This window comes from Pistacia vera, unplaced genomic scaffold (genome assembly GCF_008641045.1).
Source record: "Pistacia vera cultivar Batoury unplaced genomic scaffold, PisVer_v2 Contig476, whole genome shotgun sequence".
Lineage (NCBI taxonomy): Eukaryota > Viridiplantae > Streptophyta > Magnoliopsida > Sapindales > Anacardiaceae > Pistacia > Pistacia vera.
In genome coordinates, this window is record NW_022196308.1 from 99,295 (window position 1) to 114,247 (window position 14,953).

At 35.3% G+C, this 14,953-nt stretch overlaps 3 protein-coding genes across 3 annotated transcripts; 2 read left to right on the plus strand and 1 right to left on the minus strand.

Annotated features, from left to right (window-relative positions):
- The first annotated feature begins 4,291 nt into the window (after positions 1-4,291).
- On the plus strand, positions 4,292-7,407 carry LOC116146342 (pentatricopeptide repeat-containing protein At1g18485). Its single transcript, XM_031431755.1, is given in 1 exon segment — positions 4,292-7,407. A coding segment is annotated over 1 exon segment (2,646 nt). The 5' UTR covers positions 4,292-4,602; the 3' UTR covers positions 7,249-7,407.
- Positions 7,408-7,919: 512 nt separating this feature from the next.
- On the plus strand, positions 7,920-11,487 carry LOC116146315. The gene is made up of 5 exons (XM_031431721.1): positions 7,920-8,395; positions 8,477-8,553; positions 10,517-10,620; positions 10,739-10,793; positions 10,883-11,487. The coding sequence occupies exons 1-5, from the start codon at positions 8,318-8,320 to the stop codon at positions 11,013-11,015; spliced, it is 447 nt and encodes a 148-aa protein (XP_031287581.1). The 5' UTR covers positions 7,920-8,317; the 3' UTR covers positions 11,016-11,487.
- On the minus strand, positions 11,425-12,366 carry LOC116146328 (basic leucine zipper 43). Its single transcript, XM_031431739.1, has one exon. It carries the CDS (start codon positions 12,257-12,259, stop codon positions 11,702-11,704), a length of 558 nt encoding a protein of 185 aa, XP_031287599.1. The 5' UTR covers positions 12,260-12,366; the 3' UTR covers positions 11,425-11,701.
- Positions 12,367-14,953: the final 2,587 nt, after the last annotated feature.

The window sequence follows — 14,953 nt, forward strand, 5'->3', positions numbered from 1 at the left end:
CACAGAATGCGGTTTACCGACATTAATATATTTTTTGTTTCGATGTTCATGTATTACAACAATCTCCATGTCCAAATAAGGTACTTATTATAATAAATATTTCTCTTCATAAATTTCTTTAACCGGGTATCCACATATTGTTTCAATTGCAGAATCTAATATCTCCTCTACGTACGTTCGTTGTCCTGTTCCTTGGCTTTATGAAAGAATATAGCCATCAAATTCTGATTGCATCAAGGAATATCAATTAAGTACAATCAATAATGGCAACAGAGTCGTAGTCGTACATATAAGAATTGAAATGTTGATGTTAAAGTCGTTATCAAAATCTGTTTTTATATTTATTTATATGGGATAACAGAACTTTCTGTGTTTACATTGCTGATTCTATGCTGTCTAACGTTGGTAAGGTACAAGCATATGAATCCGGCCGTGATTTGTCAATATATGCAAAGAATAAAAGAATGCGTTGGCGTTGATTCTTGTTGACTTAGATATGTCCGATATTGTCATGTAGTGAGATCAGCTTGAATGTTATTGCCTCCACACAGGTAACAGCATCTAAATGTGAAACCACATCAAAATTAATTTAACTAGGCACCTGAACCTGAATGAAAGGGCATTTTTTCCTCTTTTTCTTTGAAATTTTCAATTTTTTTTTAGTTCTGGACTTGATAATTATCATGCCAGTAATTAATTTTTTCCATTAATTATGATACATATTACAGTTCTTTTTTATGTGTTTTGTTTGACTATAAAAATCTGTCGTCTTGTTACTCTTTTTCACCGAATCAATGGCGATTCCACTTAAGATGGAAAATGGGTCATAGATGCATGCATGGCCCCCATTAGTTTTATTTTCAAATAATAGTTGTATGTATTTTATTTTTACATGCCTTTTTAAATTGCAATGATAAACCCTTCAATAATACTTTTAATCATCTTTTCTTCTATTATTTGATAAAGGTACTAGCACGTTGGAACTAAAAAGCCAAACTGAACAAAATTTGACATCTGATTTTAATGATACAATATGATTTTATTATTAATAAAAAAATTTATTTGATAGGGGTATCTAAATTGAGACAAGTGTCCTTAAATTGAACAAATTGAAATTTGTATCTGTTTTCAACATTTCGTGAAAAACTAATACCTAAATGAAAATATTTAAAAGTGAATTCAAATCCGCCCTCATGCCAAAAGTATAGAACGGTTTTAAGTTTAGCAAGAACTTAATAATCATTTGATTAAAGTCTAATTTATGGTGATCAAAGCTAAATCTTTTTGTGAGACCGATGCCATAAATCATCGTGTGAACGTTTTAGTTAGTTTTATTAAAAAATAATTTGAGCTTTTTTAAGTAACATAGCATGCATCCCGGGTTCTTGCAAAGGAGGGAAAGGTTAATTTGGTTTCACTAAACACAAGGGTGTTATGATAAGAGAAAAAAGTTATCGCGATTCTCACATCGTCAGCTGCCAATAGTAATTCCTCTGAGGAGCTTTTTGAAGTTTCAGGTTATCTTCAATTTTTAATCAATCTCAATTCTCAAACCCTAAAGCCTCTAAAGTTGTGAAATGATCTTATAATAAATAAAGAATATATATATATAGATAGATAAAGTCTTTTAATTAATGTGTTTATGTTCATCATGCGGTGTGATTTCAGCAAATATAATATTATTACGGCGGCCCCTGGCCCGGTCGTTGCAGCTAACAAAAATGAATATACTGATGCGGCTGCGCCCCAAGTTATTGGAATCTCAATACTCATCACCAGTGTTACTAATGACTAATGAGCAAATTTGGTGTTACTCTTTGATAATTTAACATGAGCAAGCGGTCTTCGTGAACAAACTATATAATAACTTGGTCAAATTAATCATTGACCGGTTCTAGTATTATTAATTCACTTCATCTGCAGGTCCAGTGGCAGTGGTCCGCTTCTTTTTCCATTCACATACGAGCTTTTCTACGGTCAAATTAATTAGTTCAACACACATATAATTTTAACAAAATATAAGCGTTTAGAAATGGCTATAAATTATACAAATTATGATGGCAATGAAGGAGACGGCGAATAGGGTCCATGTGATGCATTTGAGCCACAATGGGAGCGGAATTGTGATGGCTACAAAAATCGCCATCACCGCAAACAGCACACCAACTCTCTCCAGCAACTGAGCCATCATGGGAAATTTTGTACTCATGAATTTGCCAACAAAGACAAAAGTGAGGGAGAATATGATTGAAAGAGAAAGAAAATGGAAAACGGGTGGGAGCTTATTCTGCAAAGATTGAAGAGCTATTTCAACGGCTGATGGCAAACAAAAGCCGATCATTATCATCGCCCAGTCTAGGTTATGTTGATCGCCAACCGGCTGAGCTGCAGCCGGTTGAGGGTAGTTCTCGTCCACTACTTCGTGGTGGACAACAATGGGAGGAGGTACTGCTACTACTAATGGGGCAGCTCTCCGCAAGAGTTGGAAGATTTTTGTGAATATTAAGAAACAGAAGGCTTTGAAACGATTTACTGTGTCCATTTTCGCCGTGATTCAAACGAAAGAATAACCTGTGCTTTGGGGGAAAAAATAAATGTGCTTAAATAGAAGAGAAGTAGTGAATAACCTGTGATTCCACGTGGAAGATGCATATATCACATCCTTCTTCATGATTAACGAGTACAAATAATAAACAATTTCTAGGGATTTATTAGAGGAGAGAGTTAAAGAGTGAATTGATCATCAGCAGAAACAAAAAGTAAGAAGTAAGAAATATGGAATGATTTGTTTAAGTATGACCTAACGACACACCATTTGTTTATAATTTGAGGCCTCTTGGACGGATGCTTTATGACACACAGAAGTAGACAGAGAGAGGGTGAAGTGGGCGACGTGCTGTTTATTAAATTTCTTTAAGAGGAAAAAGGAGCAGGATGGTGATGCAGCTGATGCTTGTATATTCAGAGAGGAAGTGATGATAATGTTTAATGTAACGACGCGGAGAAAAACATTTGAAAAGGAAGATTTTTAAGCTTGAGTGGGGAGTAAAATTAGACGAATCAATGCTTTTCTATATAGAAAATGTGAAGGCCTATTGCATGTACATTTTATGCTTGACTAAGGTTTTTTAATGCTTAGTGCAAAAAATATATGTATAAAATTCAAAACAGTAAATATCTTCCTTCTTTTTTTTCTTTTTTTTTTATCAACGAGGTGTTTGAATCAGTTTGCGTGCACCTAAACTAATCTCTCGAGATTTTGAAATTGTTAAATAAGAGTCTTAAATGCCACTCCTATTAGGGCCTAAGGAGACTCGAACTCAAAAGCTCAAAAAATCTCTTTGCTTTTTTATCATCAAGTCACCCTAATAATAGTTAAAACTGTTATTATCTAATCTACTTAATTCAGCTAAAATTTTATGTATATTATGTACATGACATCAAATAAAAGGACAAAAGAATCATGGACCTAATTTTACTCAATAAATAGAACAGATATTGCGCGCGGGGGCCAGATGATAAAGGCTGAACATTCAGCTTAGAGATAAGAAGTCGTAATTTATTTAGTTATTTCTCTATAATGCATAATACAATAATTTAATATCATAAGCATCTTGCAAGAAATAATATTATATTATACTTTACTTTACCTCTAGAACTTTTGATCCATGATATCAACTTCACTGTAAGTTCCAAGTAACTTGAAGAAAACTCCAAGGAAAATAATTAAAAGATGAATAATGGAAAGTTGTTGCAGCAGTATAATTTATAAAGAATAAATCAATTTGTACTCAGAAGATAAACAGATCAAGCATGGGCATAAATGGCTGCTAAGACACTCGACCCTGTTAAATATATGGGACATATTTCATTACTTCGGACAAATTAAGTGCAATCATAATTTCTTGGTATTAAATTTAAGTGATGGACCTTCTCAAATACTTACGGATACTGTTTTAACAGAGGTGATATATCAAAAGTGAAATTTTCTATGTTGGCGATAATAAAGGTTAATTAATAGTGCTGTCATTTGAATATGCATGCAGTTTTGCGAATTTGTTCTGAGCATATTGGTTTTGTAAATCCATTGAAGGTAGTATATTTGAGAATATGACGAAGAATTGAAGATATGTTTTCCTATGGTGTCTGAGTTTATCGGATTTCAAATTTGACTTTTTGTTTTTTCTTTTGACTGGTGATGTAGTTTGTTTGGCTCATGCCCACATAGAATATAACTGTAAAACCAGACAAGACATATCCAGATAACTAGGATCCCTGAACATGTCTCTGGTGCGTTCACATCCATTCCTTCTTCACCACCACCGCTATCACAAACAGTCTCCCATTTTCCAAAGAAATTTTAGAACATCAAATGATAAACTCACTCTTCGCTCAACCTTCAACGCAAATTATTCTCTTTCTTTCCCCACCAAAACCCCCCAAACCCAAACACAAACTCAAACTCCTCTATCCAGCAACAATACATCAACCCATGATCTCAATTTCCTCCAAGAAGTAACCAATCTCTGTCAATCCAAAAACCTCGCCAAAGCTTTGTTTCTCTTGCGAGAAAACCCGCACAATGCTCACGCTAAAGAAGCTATGGGCGTATTATTACAAGCCTGTGGCCAACAAAAAGACATCGAAATTGGTAAAGAAGTCCATAAGCTAGTTTTGGCTTCAACCCAGTTTAGAAATGACTTGGTTCTCAACACTCGTCTCATTACTATGTACTCAATGTGTGGGTCTCCACTGGATTCTCGTGGCGTGTTCGATAATTTACAGACGAAAAATTTGTTCCAGTGGAATGCAATAGTTAGTGGGTACACTAGAAATGAGCTTTATAATGATGCATTAAACATGTTTATTGAATTGATTTCGGGTACGGAGCTGAAGCCCGATAATTTTACTTTGCCTTGTGTTATTAAAGCTTGTGGAGGGATTGCTAGCGTCGGGTTTGGATATGTTATCCATGGAATGGCTGTGAAGATGGGTTTGATTGGAGATGTGTTTGTGGGTAATGCTTTGGTTGCCATGTATGGAAAATGTGGGTTTGTTGATGAAATGGTGAAAGTGTATGAGTTTATGCCTCAAAGAAACTCGGTTTCTTGGAATTCTATAATTCGTGGGTTTTCTGAGAATGGTTTTGTTAGTCAAAGTTATGAGTATTTTATGAAGATGATGGGATCTGAGGAAGGTTTGATACCAGATGTTGCAACTCTAGTGACAGTTTTACCTGTATGCGCGATGGAAGGAGATTTGGAAATGGGAAGTTTGGTTCATGCTTTAGCAGTAAAATTGGGGCTGAATCAGGAATTGATGGTGAACAATGCCTTGGTTGATATGTATTCAAAATGCGGGTACTTAGCTCAAGCCCAAATCTTATTCGATAAAAACAATGATAAAAATGTTGTTTCTTGGAATACCATCATTGGGGCTTTTTCTATGGCAGGAGATGTGTGTGGAACGTTTGATCTTCTACGTAGAATGCAGATGGAAAAAGAGGAAACTAAGGTAAATGAGGTCACAATTTTGAATGTATTAACAATTTGTTTGGAGAAGTCTGAGCTGCTGAGCTTGAAGGAACTTCATGGTTATTCATTAAGACATGGGTTTCAAAATGATGAATTGGTAGCCAATGCTTTTGTTGCAGCCTATGCAAAGTGTGGATTACTGACTTCTGCTGAGCATGTGTTTTATGGTATGGAGTCGAGGACAGTTAGCTCTTGGAATGCACTTATTGGTGGTCATGCTCAAAATGGTGATCCTTCAAAGGCTTTAGGATTATTCAGTCAAATGTCAAATTCAGGCTTAGAACCTGACTGGTTTAGCATCGGTAGCCTCCTATTAGCTTGCACTCATATGAAAACCCTGCTGTATGGCAAAGAGACTCATGGATTTGTGCTACGTAATGGGTTAGAAACAGATTCTTTTGTAGCCATCTCACTACTATCACTTTACATGCATTGTGGGAAATTATCTTCTGCACGAGTTCTTTTTGATGCAATGAGCAACAAAAGTTTAGTATCTTGGAATGTAATCATAGCTGGTTACTCACAGAACAAACTTCCAGATGAATCGCTAATTATCTTCAGACAGATGTTATCTAATAGAATTCAACCTTGTAAGATTTCCATAATGAGTGTTTTTGGATCTTGTTCCCAGCTATCCGCCTTGCGGCTTGGAAAAGAAACCCATTGTTATGCTTTAAAAGCTAGCCTCCTAGATGATGTATTTGTTGGCTGTTCAATCATAGATATGTATGCCAAATGTGGCTGTATAGAACAATCTCGATTCATTTTTGACAGGTTAAAGGATTAAGATGTGGCATCATGGAATGCTATAATTGTGGGTTATGGAATACATGGGTATGGAAAAGAGGCAATAGAGCTTTTTGAAAATATGCAGGCACTGGGCAAGAAGCCTGATGGCTTCACATTTGTTGGTATTTTGATGGGCTGTAGCCATGCAGGGTTGGTTGAAGATGGGCTGAGATATTTCAACCAGATGCAGAATTTCCATGGGGTAAAGCCAAAACTAGAGCATTATGCATGTGTTGTGGATATGCTGGGCCGTGCAGGAAGACTGGATGATGCTCTAAAACTCATAGATGAGATGCCTGAGGAACCAGATGCCGGATTCTGGAGCTCATTGCTAAGTTCCTGCCGAATCCATGGTGCTTTGGATATTGGGGAGAAAGTTGCCAAAAAGTTATTAGAATTAGAGCCAGCCAAAGCAGAAAATTATGTGTTGCTCTCAAATTTATTTGCTGGATCAGCGAAGTGGGATGATGTGAGGAAGGTTCGGCAAACGATGAAGGGGATTGGCCTTCAAAAGGATGCTGGCCGCAGTTGGATTGAACTTGGAGGGAATGTTTACAGCTTTGTTGCTAGTGATACCACACTACCAGAATCAGAAGAGATCGGAGGAATGTGGAGAACATTAGAGGAAAAAATTAGTAAAATTGGATATAAACCATACACAGATTGTGTGCTTCATGAAGTAGAAGAAGATGAGAAGATAAACATATTGCGCGGCCATAGTGAGAAGCTTGCAATTTCTTTTGGGTTGCTAAAGACAACTGAAGGTGTCACACTGAGGATTAACAAGAACCTGCGGATTTGTGTAGATTGTCATAATGCGGCTAAGTTAATCTCAAAGGTTATGGGAAGGGAGATAGTAGTGAGAGACAACAAACGGTTTCATCATTTTAGAGATGGTTTTTGCTCTTGTGGTGATTATTGGTAGGGGAGAAACTCAGTTGCAGAACAAATTTTTTTTAGATATTAGCTTGTTGCTGCCCTTTATTCTTAGATTCGTTAATCAATTTGCCACATAAGTACCTTCCTAATTTAGAAGGTTGAGTGTATAGGTAAATGAGAAGACATATTTATTATTATAGTATGATTTCTGGCTATAAAATGAAGATGTATCAGCATAAGCATCCCCAATATGCCAAAAAAAAAATTATTTACCTTGATTCTTCATGCCTCTAGGCACTGTCTACGTGCTTATTAGATAGGAGAAAATTTGTGTCATGCATTTAAATCATCAAATTAAGTTAAAAGATCTCAACTTTATATATATAACTTGATAGGGCTCAAGGACAATGTAATGGCGTTTATTGAACACAAATTGTTTGTTGGAGCACTCTTGGACTTGAATAGGGATATGCCAAAACTGGAGACGAGTCGGAAACTGGGATGATTTTTCGTCCCTCCAATGATTTCGGGCCGGGGACGAGATTGGTTCTAATCCTCAGCCCGGCCCGGCCAGGCCAAAAATCCTCGCAATAATTAAAAATTAAATAAATAAAATATTTTGTGAAAAAATCACAAAGCAAAATAGATAATTTTCTCTTTAATAAAGTCCATATTTTATTTAATGTGTCTATTATAATTGAGTAATATATATTTTGAGTGTGAATACCTTTTCAAAATTAAGGATATGCCTTATCTTTTCGGGGAATAAAGCGGATATCAGGCCAAGGACAGGACTGCCCATTTTTGTTTCGAGGTCGGAAACGTGAATGGTGATCCCGGCCCGCTCTGACCCTTTGCCATCCCTAGATTTGAAGTATTTTGCACAAGTTATAAGCACTACTTAATACTACAGTATATAGCATTGACTGAAGAAGGGACAAGCCGGAAAGTGAGTTATTTAATTTGGCGTTAATTCGAAGGCGAGGCCACGGGCCACCCACTTGATTTTGACTTTTACATATACAATAGATACCATCTAAAGAGTGTTTAGACTTTAGAGGAAAATATATAGAAACGAGACAGAACTGTGTGCTGAGCAGCTTCTAAAACCGCAAATGGCGGCTGTGCCATCGTCTTCGCCGTCCTCCGATTCTCGAAACTCAGCTACTCACCCTATTCAACCTAAGCGCGAGGTCCTCTCTCTGAATAATGCATATATGTTATTATTGAGTGTTTAGTGTTGTGATTATTTTGAGGGTTTTTTTGCATGTAAGGTTGACGATGTTACAACCAACAATGGCGTCTTCGATGTATTCGAGGAAAAGCCTGACTCAACTCCCCAACATTTTCAGTAAGTTTTTTTTTTTTTCTCCAGAAAATTTTGTATCTGATTTATATATTTTTTTTTTTCCTGCTGCGTATGCATGTATCACATGAGATCATATTCTTTTAAATATTTTTGTTATCTTAATTAATTTTCTGTCCGAATAATCGTGTATAATGCTTCTGTGATTCTTTCCAGTATTTAATTAGAAAAAGATTGGGATTCACAGGATGGATCTTAAATTGCTAGTTATATATACTGTAGGAATTCAAAGTTTCTTTGGGATATTATACCAGCCTGCTTGAGATTAATTCTTGTGACTGAGAAAAAGAAAAGAATAAATTGTATATAACATGTTGTTGCCGGGAAAGAATGTTCCAAATTCTTTTCCGGAAGCTGTAAAGTTTGCTGCTCTTCAACACAAAGTTTCAAGCTGTGGTAATTGAATGTACTGAACTGTTACATTTATGTCATTGCTGAAAATGGAATTGCATGGGCATGCGCATGCTCATGTCAACAGGGAGAATGACAAAACGGGTAACCAAGTTTGGGAACCTTTAAATTCGAAGTATGCCAAAAGTTAAGTGAATTATAAGATATTTATCACCATTGTGTGATTAGTTGAAAGAAAAGGATCTTCTATAGTTAAGAGTTTGAAATTTTTTTGATATATTCTTTTTTCTGAGACCAAAAGATTTAGCCTTTTCTTTTTCCATATTTTGTCTTCCAAAATATCTAGAAATGAGGCATAGATCTTCAATTCGAGGAATGCAAATCTGGATTTTTAGATCCATTATGTGTTTTCTTCATTTATCCATTTCATAATATTGTTTCAATTGATGGTCATTTGAAATAGCATGATACAGATTTAAAATTTATGAATTAATTTAAAGGAATAACATTTTTATTTGGAATTTTCTTGTTTGAATTGGTCTAATTATCCACTTCCTTTAAGGCAATGAATAGCGATGCCTGCTTGTTTTCATTTGTTTTGCCTCTATGTGCTACCTGTTCATGCTACAGCTAAGTGCTTAGTATGGCTTGCTTTGTCTTCTAATCAAAATGCAGGTGTTACTTAACTTAGTCTCTTACTCTCTTTCTTATTTATATTGAATAAATTAACATCATTTTTAACCAATATGTGATTGCCTGTGCATGTTTGATTTTTTTCTTCTTATTTTAGTGCTTATGGTAATATTTTGTTTGATAAAATATAGCTCCTTTACCACATTAACTAGTTCTGATCCTTTAAGGATTATTCTTTGTTTTAATGGATGTATAGTGGGGAAGAAATTAGTGCTCTGCTTTATCGTTTCAAACTTTATTCTTTTTTTCAGTCTTGAGATACTCTCTTGTGCATATTTGTGCTTCTATAGGGTAGATATTAGTTTTTGGTATATTCTCTCGCTCGCACTTGCACAAGTCTATGCCTTTATGGTAGACATTCATAACATGATGTGCTGGTGTGCATGTAATATACATACAGCTCAGGCACATTTGCATATGTTCACAACCTAGAATTAGTGAATCCTTTTGAATTACATCCTAAATTGTTTTGACAGTCTACAGAGATTAACTTTTGTTTCTGTGACACTCTTACCAACGTATGAGTCTTTAAATGGCAAAGAGTTAGTAAATGTAGGATAAATTAAATATAATCAATGATTAATTCTGATTTCTGTTAATGATGTCTCATTCTTGAGTTCTTTCTCAAAAAATTATTGGCATTTATGACTTGATATACTTCTGATGGATTACCTGACCATTTACATCCAAAAATTTTAGGTTTGATCGAGTCCAATTTGAACCAAAGCTAACCACTTTCTTAGGCTCTCAATTTTTACCTTTTCACATGATGACCTCCTGAATTGTTCACATGTTATAGCAGTGGAGTAACTTGTCTATCGCAGTCACATAGTGACTCTGTTTATACCTTAATATATTGATTTGTACTAGCTTATAGATCTATATTATATTTCACTCTTGTTAGGGTTCTCAATAGCACAGACTATATTGAGAAGTACCAAAAATATGAAGCTGACTGCAGTCGTCGGTTGATGGCAAAATACTTCTCGAAGAAGAATCTTTATGGGGGTAAACAACTACTGCTCTTTGCCCCTCTTGCCCTGTACATTCTAATACACCTTACTTTCTGATTTATCTGTAGGATTAATCAACTAAACTTCCGTTCTGGATTTCTTTGTTCTTACAGGCAACATATTTGAGGAAACTATGACAATAAATGGTGAGACAATAAAATCAAGCAGGTATGACACAATTCATGCAGGTATTTACAAAACCTGGAGTCTGTCTTGCTGAATCATGAGCTAAGCTGTGTTTTGTCAACTTTTTCTAGGTGGCCTTGCACTCGTTCATTTGCAGACCCAGTGCAGGGTTTTGAAGATCAGAGTAGCTGTGCTTCATCTTCAACTGCAGAAACTATGAATAATGTCCCCAATGGAAGGGTTACGCCAAAGAAAAGTGGCTGAAAATCAATTTGTTGCTTTCTTTCAAAGTATTGTACATAAACAGATGTGGATGCTGTAGACCAACACGTTATGAGAAGAAACTAAACAGAACTTTCTTCCACCTCTCATTTGTCTTCTCTATATTTTTTTTCTCATTGGTTGGGGTGGAGGGGCAGATGGCTCTAATTTTTTGCATCAAGTTGTGAGAAATGGCTATTGAAAATTCATTTGTGCATACGAGCTTCAGAAAATTGGTCAGTCAGAAGTGATAAACAGTGGTGAATGATGCAAAAATATTGGAAATGACTTCTTAAATAGAGAATTTTGCTAGGATTAAATTCAACTTTGATCCTTAAGAAATTAAATTGCTTGTAGCTGCCCATAGTAATGCAGGAGCAGGTAAAGGTTGTGAAACCCAAAAAATTGGGACAGACCATTTGGAGCAATCAGTTTTATGTAGAAGATTATTTTGTGTTGTACATGCTCCTTTTCTATATCAAACTTATGAATCTCTCTTTTACCTTAAGAGTATGTGTTTCATAGATTGTCAGAAGAGAAGAAATAGAATTTATAATATTTCATGATCATACATATGTGAAGAGTAGAGTTTATTCCAAATACAGCTGATGATAAGTGCCCTTACTGTAACCTTCATGGATATTTACATGAACAACTAAGTTGTGAAAAGGGTATATTCATTCCATGGTTTAGTGATGAATGGATTGACTTGAAGCCTCGGCTCTGAGGCTATTCATATTTGCAGTGGGGGCAGTGACTTCTTCCAGACCCCGGAGAGGGGTCATGAGATCGGAGAGAAGTATTTGAAGAGAAGAAACTTTCTCCTTGAGCTGTACATTCTCTTGGAGGATAAGGTTGTTGCTTTCTAACAAGAGAATGATCTTTTCTGATAGTTGATGATTAATAGTTTTAACTTGGTTAACCTGAAACTGAAGCTCTTCGATTAATTTTTTCTTGCGCAGTCTTGATCTTCGAGCAGATTCCCGGTTAGATATCACTCTTTTCAGCCTCCTTTCATTGATGTTACTCACTCTGTTCTCTCTTGCTTCATCATCTAGAGTCGAGCCTATGCTGACAGACGATGTATTTGGAGAGAATACATGGAAAGGAACATGAAACTGGTCGTCAGAACTGGGTAAGAATCCGCCGGAGAAATTTGAGCTCCATGCTGGGTAAGTTGAAGGAAATTGAAGAAGATTTGGAACTGGGTTTGCTCCATATTGTTGCTTGAATTCATGTGGCTCCATGGCTTCAATGTTCAGAAAGAACAAGAGAAAAAGAAAGAAAAAATGTAAAACTTAAATCATGTTACAAGTTTTTACATTAGACACTAATTATAGGGAGCAACATTGAAATCAAATCAAGATTAATAATAATCATTTCTACTAATAACAAATTAACTATACTCATACCAATTAATGATAATAATTGCATGACTACCTTCTTTAATTTATTAGTATTGAAGAGTCATCAAGTAAAGCTTTTTTGACAAAATTAATGAAATTAAAAGACATTTAATTAACTTCATATTTCTTCTTCTAATCTAAATTTGGTAGAATCAAAGAGGATCAAGCAATCAAGATTACTAAAACAATCAATTAATACGAAATTATGGCTACAACTTTGGTCCTTCTAAACTCATAACAAAACATCCTAGCTCCAATTCAAGCAAACTCTTGTTTCTTTTATTGTAGAATTAACTTTAATTTTAAACAAATATGGTATGACTTAATTAGCCAGGTATCTATCTTTGATTTATATCTAAATATAGATGAATTTAGTAATGACTTAATTACACTATTACTTGAATCAAATTATTATTTGCCTAAAGTTAAGTTTGATTTAAATGTGGTAAATTACTCTCAATTAAGAGTGGCGGTGACATTAACTTGCACGTATAGCTATATTTGTCATTAAGATTGCTATTTTACTTGGTAATATTATTGAAGAAGAATATTTTCCCAGAATAGGATTGGATTTTTTACGAACAGCTATTTAACAAATGGCATCATTTTTAAGCCACTATAAAAATTTCAAAGCAACTTGTAATATCTTACAGACACTATGAAATCATAGGAGAGAGAGAGACAATAAACAATGGTGAGAAAGGAAAAAACAGAAATACCAAGGGAGAACCTCCTGTCCTTAAATGTTACCAAGATAAAGCTAACAATCTGGCTACAAAGCACTCTTGGTATAAAACGACTGAAATTGTGTTTATGGGCTGATTTCAGAGAAAGCTCTGAGCTCGCATTTTGTACCAGAGGCATGCCCTAATGGGTTTACCATCTTTCAAAAGAAAGACAACAGCCAGACCAGTTACTGTTACAGGTAAAGGTTCCGTTAGGAAAGTGAAAGATACAAAGTAATGCTACACATAAGTTTTTACAAACTGACGTAAGCACATCACATGACATCATGCCACACGGCTTTGGAGACTACATAACTTAATATCATATTAATGTTATGTGAGCCTTATGTCATGTAACATTCATTGGTGTGTCACGTCAGTTTGTACAAACTCTTTTGTCCAAGACAAACTCTTTTGTTCGAGAGTTTGTTCAAATAGCTTTACTCAAAGATATATTCTCGCGACATTTAAAAAAAAAAGTTCCGTATCCGAATACTCTATGTGATAAATGCTTGAAAAGTCACTTTTGGCTTCTTGGAGTTCATATCTTGCAAAACTCTGGATCGATGGATGTCTCCTTCAGAAAGCTACAGAAAAAAAAAAAAAAAAAAAAAAAAAAAAACAAAGAATCTTTTAAAACAATTGTTGAACTAGAAAATCCCTGCAACTTTCTTGTTTTGATGAACAAGAAGTTCTGACTATTTGGCCAAAAGACAGTAAATTGCAAAGCCCCACAAACAATGACACCTATAGGTATAAATAAAAATTTTCAATCTAACAATCGCAGCGATGTGCCTTCAAACCCTTGCACTTTACTCAGTTTAAATGGCTCATAGCAGCGAAAGGGACTTCCTCCAGCTCAACTTACTAAGTTGTGACCAGTCATTACCAACCTGAAACCATTTCGAAAGAGAGAAAACAAAAAGGCCAAAATCTATACCACCAGAAAATTGGAAGAACTTGTACCCTACCAAATTTATATTTCTCGCATATACAACTAATATTTGAAAGCAGTATTTAAGATAGCAATTGAACCTAAAACTCTTCTACCAAGAAAACATGCTCCCTATTAATGAACAAAACATCAAGGGATGGCTTCAGTATAAACACCTCATTGGCGCTTATTCACCAACACAACATCTTCCAAATCACATCACAAAATAAACAAATAAAGGCTTACTAAAATGTTAACTTCAATATAAGCAAAAGGCAACAAAGATAACTCGCAGAGGCTGTCTTAGCCTCAAATTATCTTTGCCAAACATGTAAGCATCTAGCCATGCACATTAGATTGTGATGCACCCTGCAGCAGGCGAACTAACAACATGAAAACAATACAGTGCAAAGAATAAGTTGCTTATCCTTCATTGATACAGACCTCAATGCCACCTAGAAACCAACAGTATCAAACAGAGATGAGTTACTGAGAAAATAAAATGCTGAACTTTTTTTTTTTTTTTTTTCTTTTCTTTTTGATAATCCAGAAATCCCCTACGCTTGCTTTGCAAGCCCAAGTTCGAGACTAGAGTTCCCAACAAACCCTGCCATCACTGGGAAGCAGTTAAATATGGCTTTACTGGCCATGCAGGTGCCCATGACAGGGCTTGAACCCCAGACCTTGTGGCAGCAATTGACTTAAAATGCTAAAACATATAAAAGATTATTGCCAAACAAATTTTCTTTTTCCGAGAGATCCCATTGACAAGGACAAAAGGGCCCTTATTGAAACCCTAAACAACATCATACAATGCACAGACTCTGCAACAATTTAAGCGTTAAAGACAAGCAAAGCAAACAACAAATTAGAAAA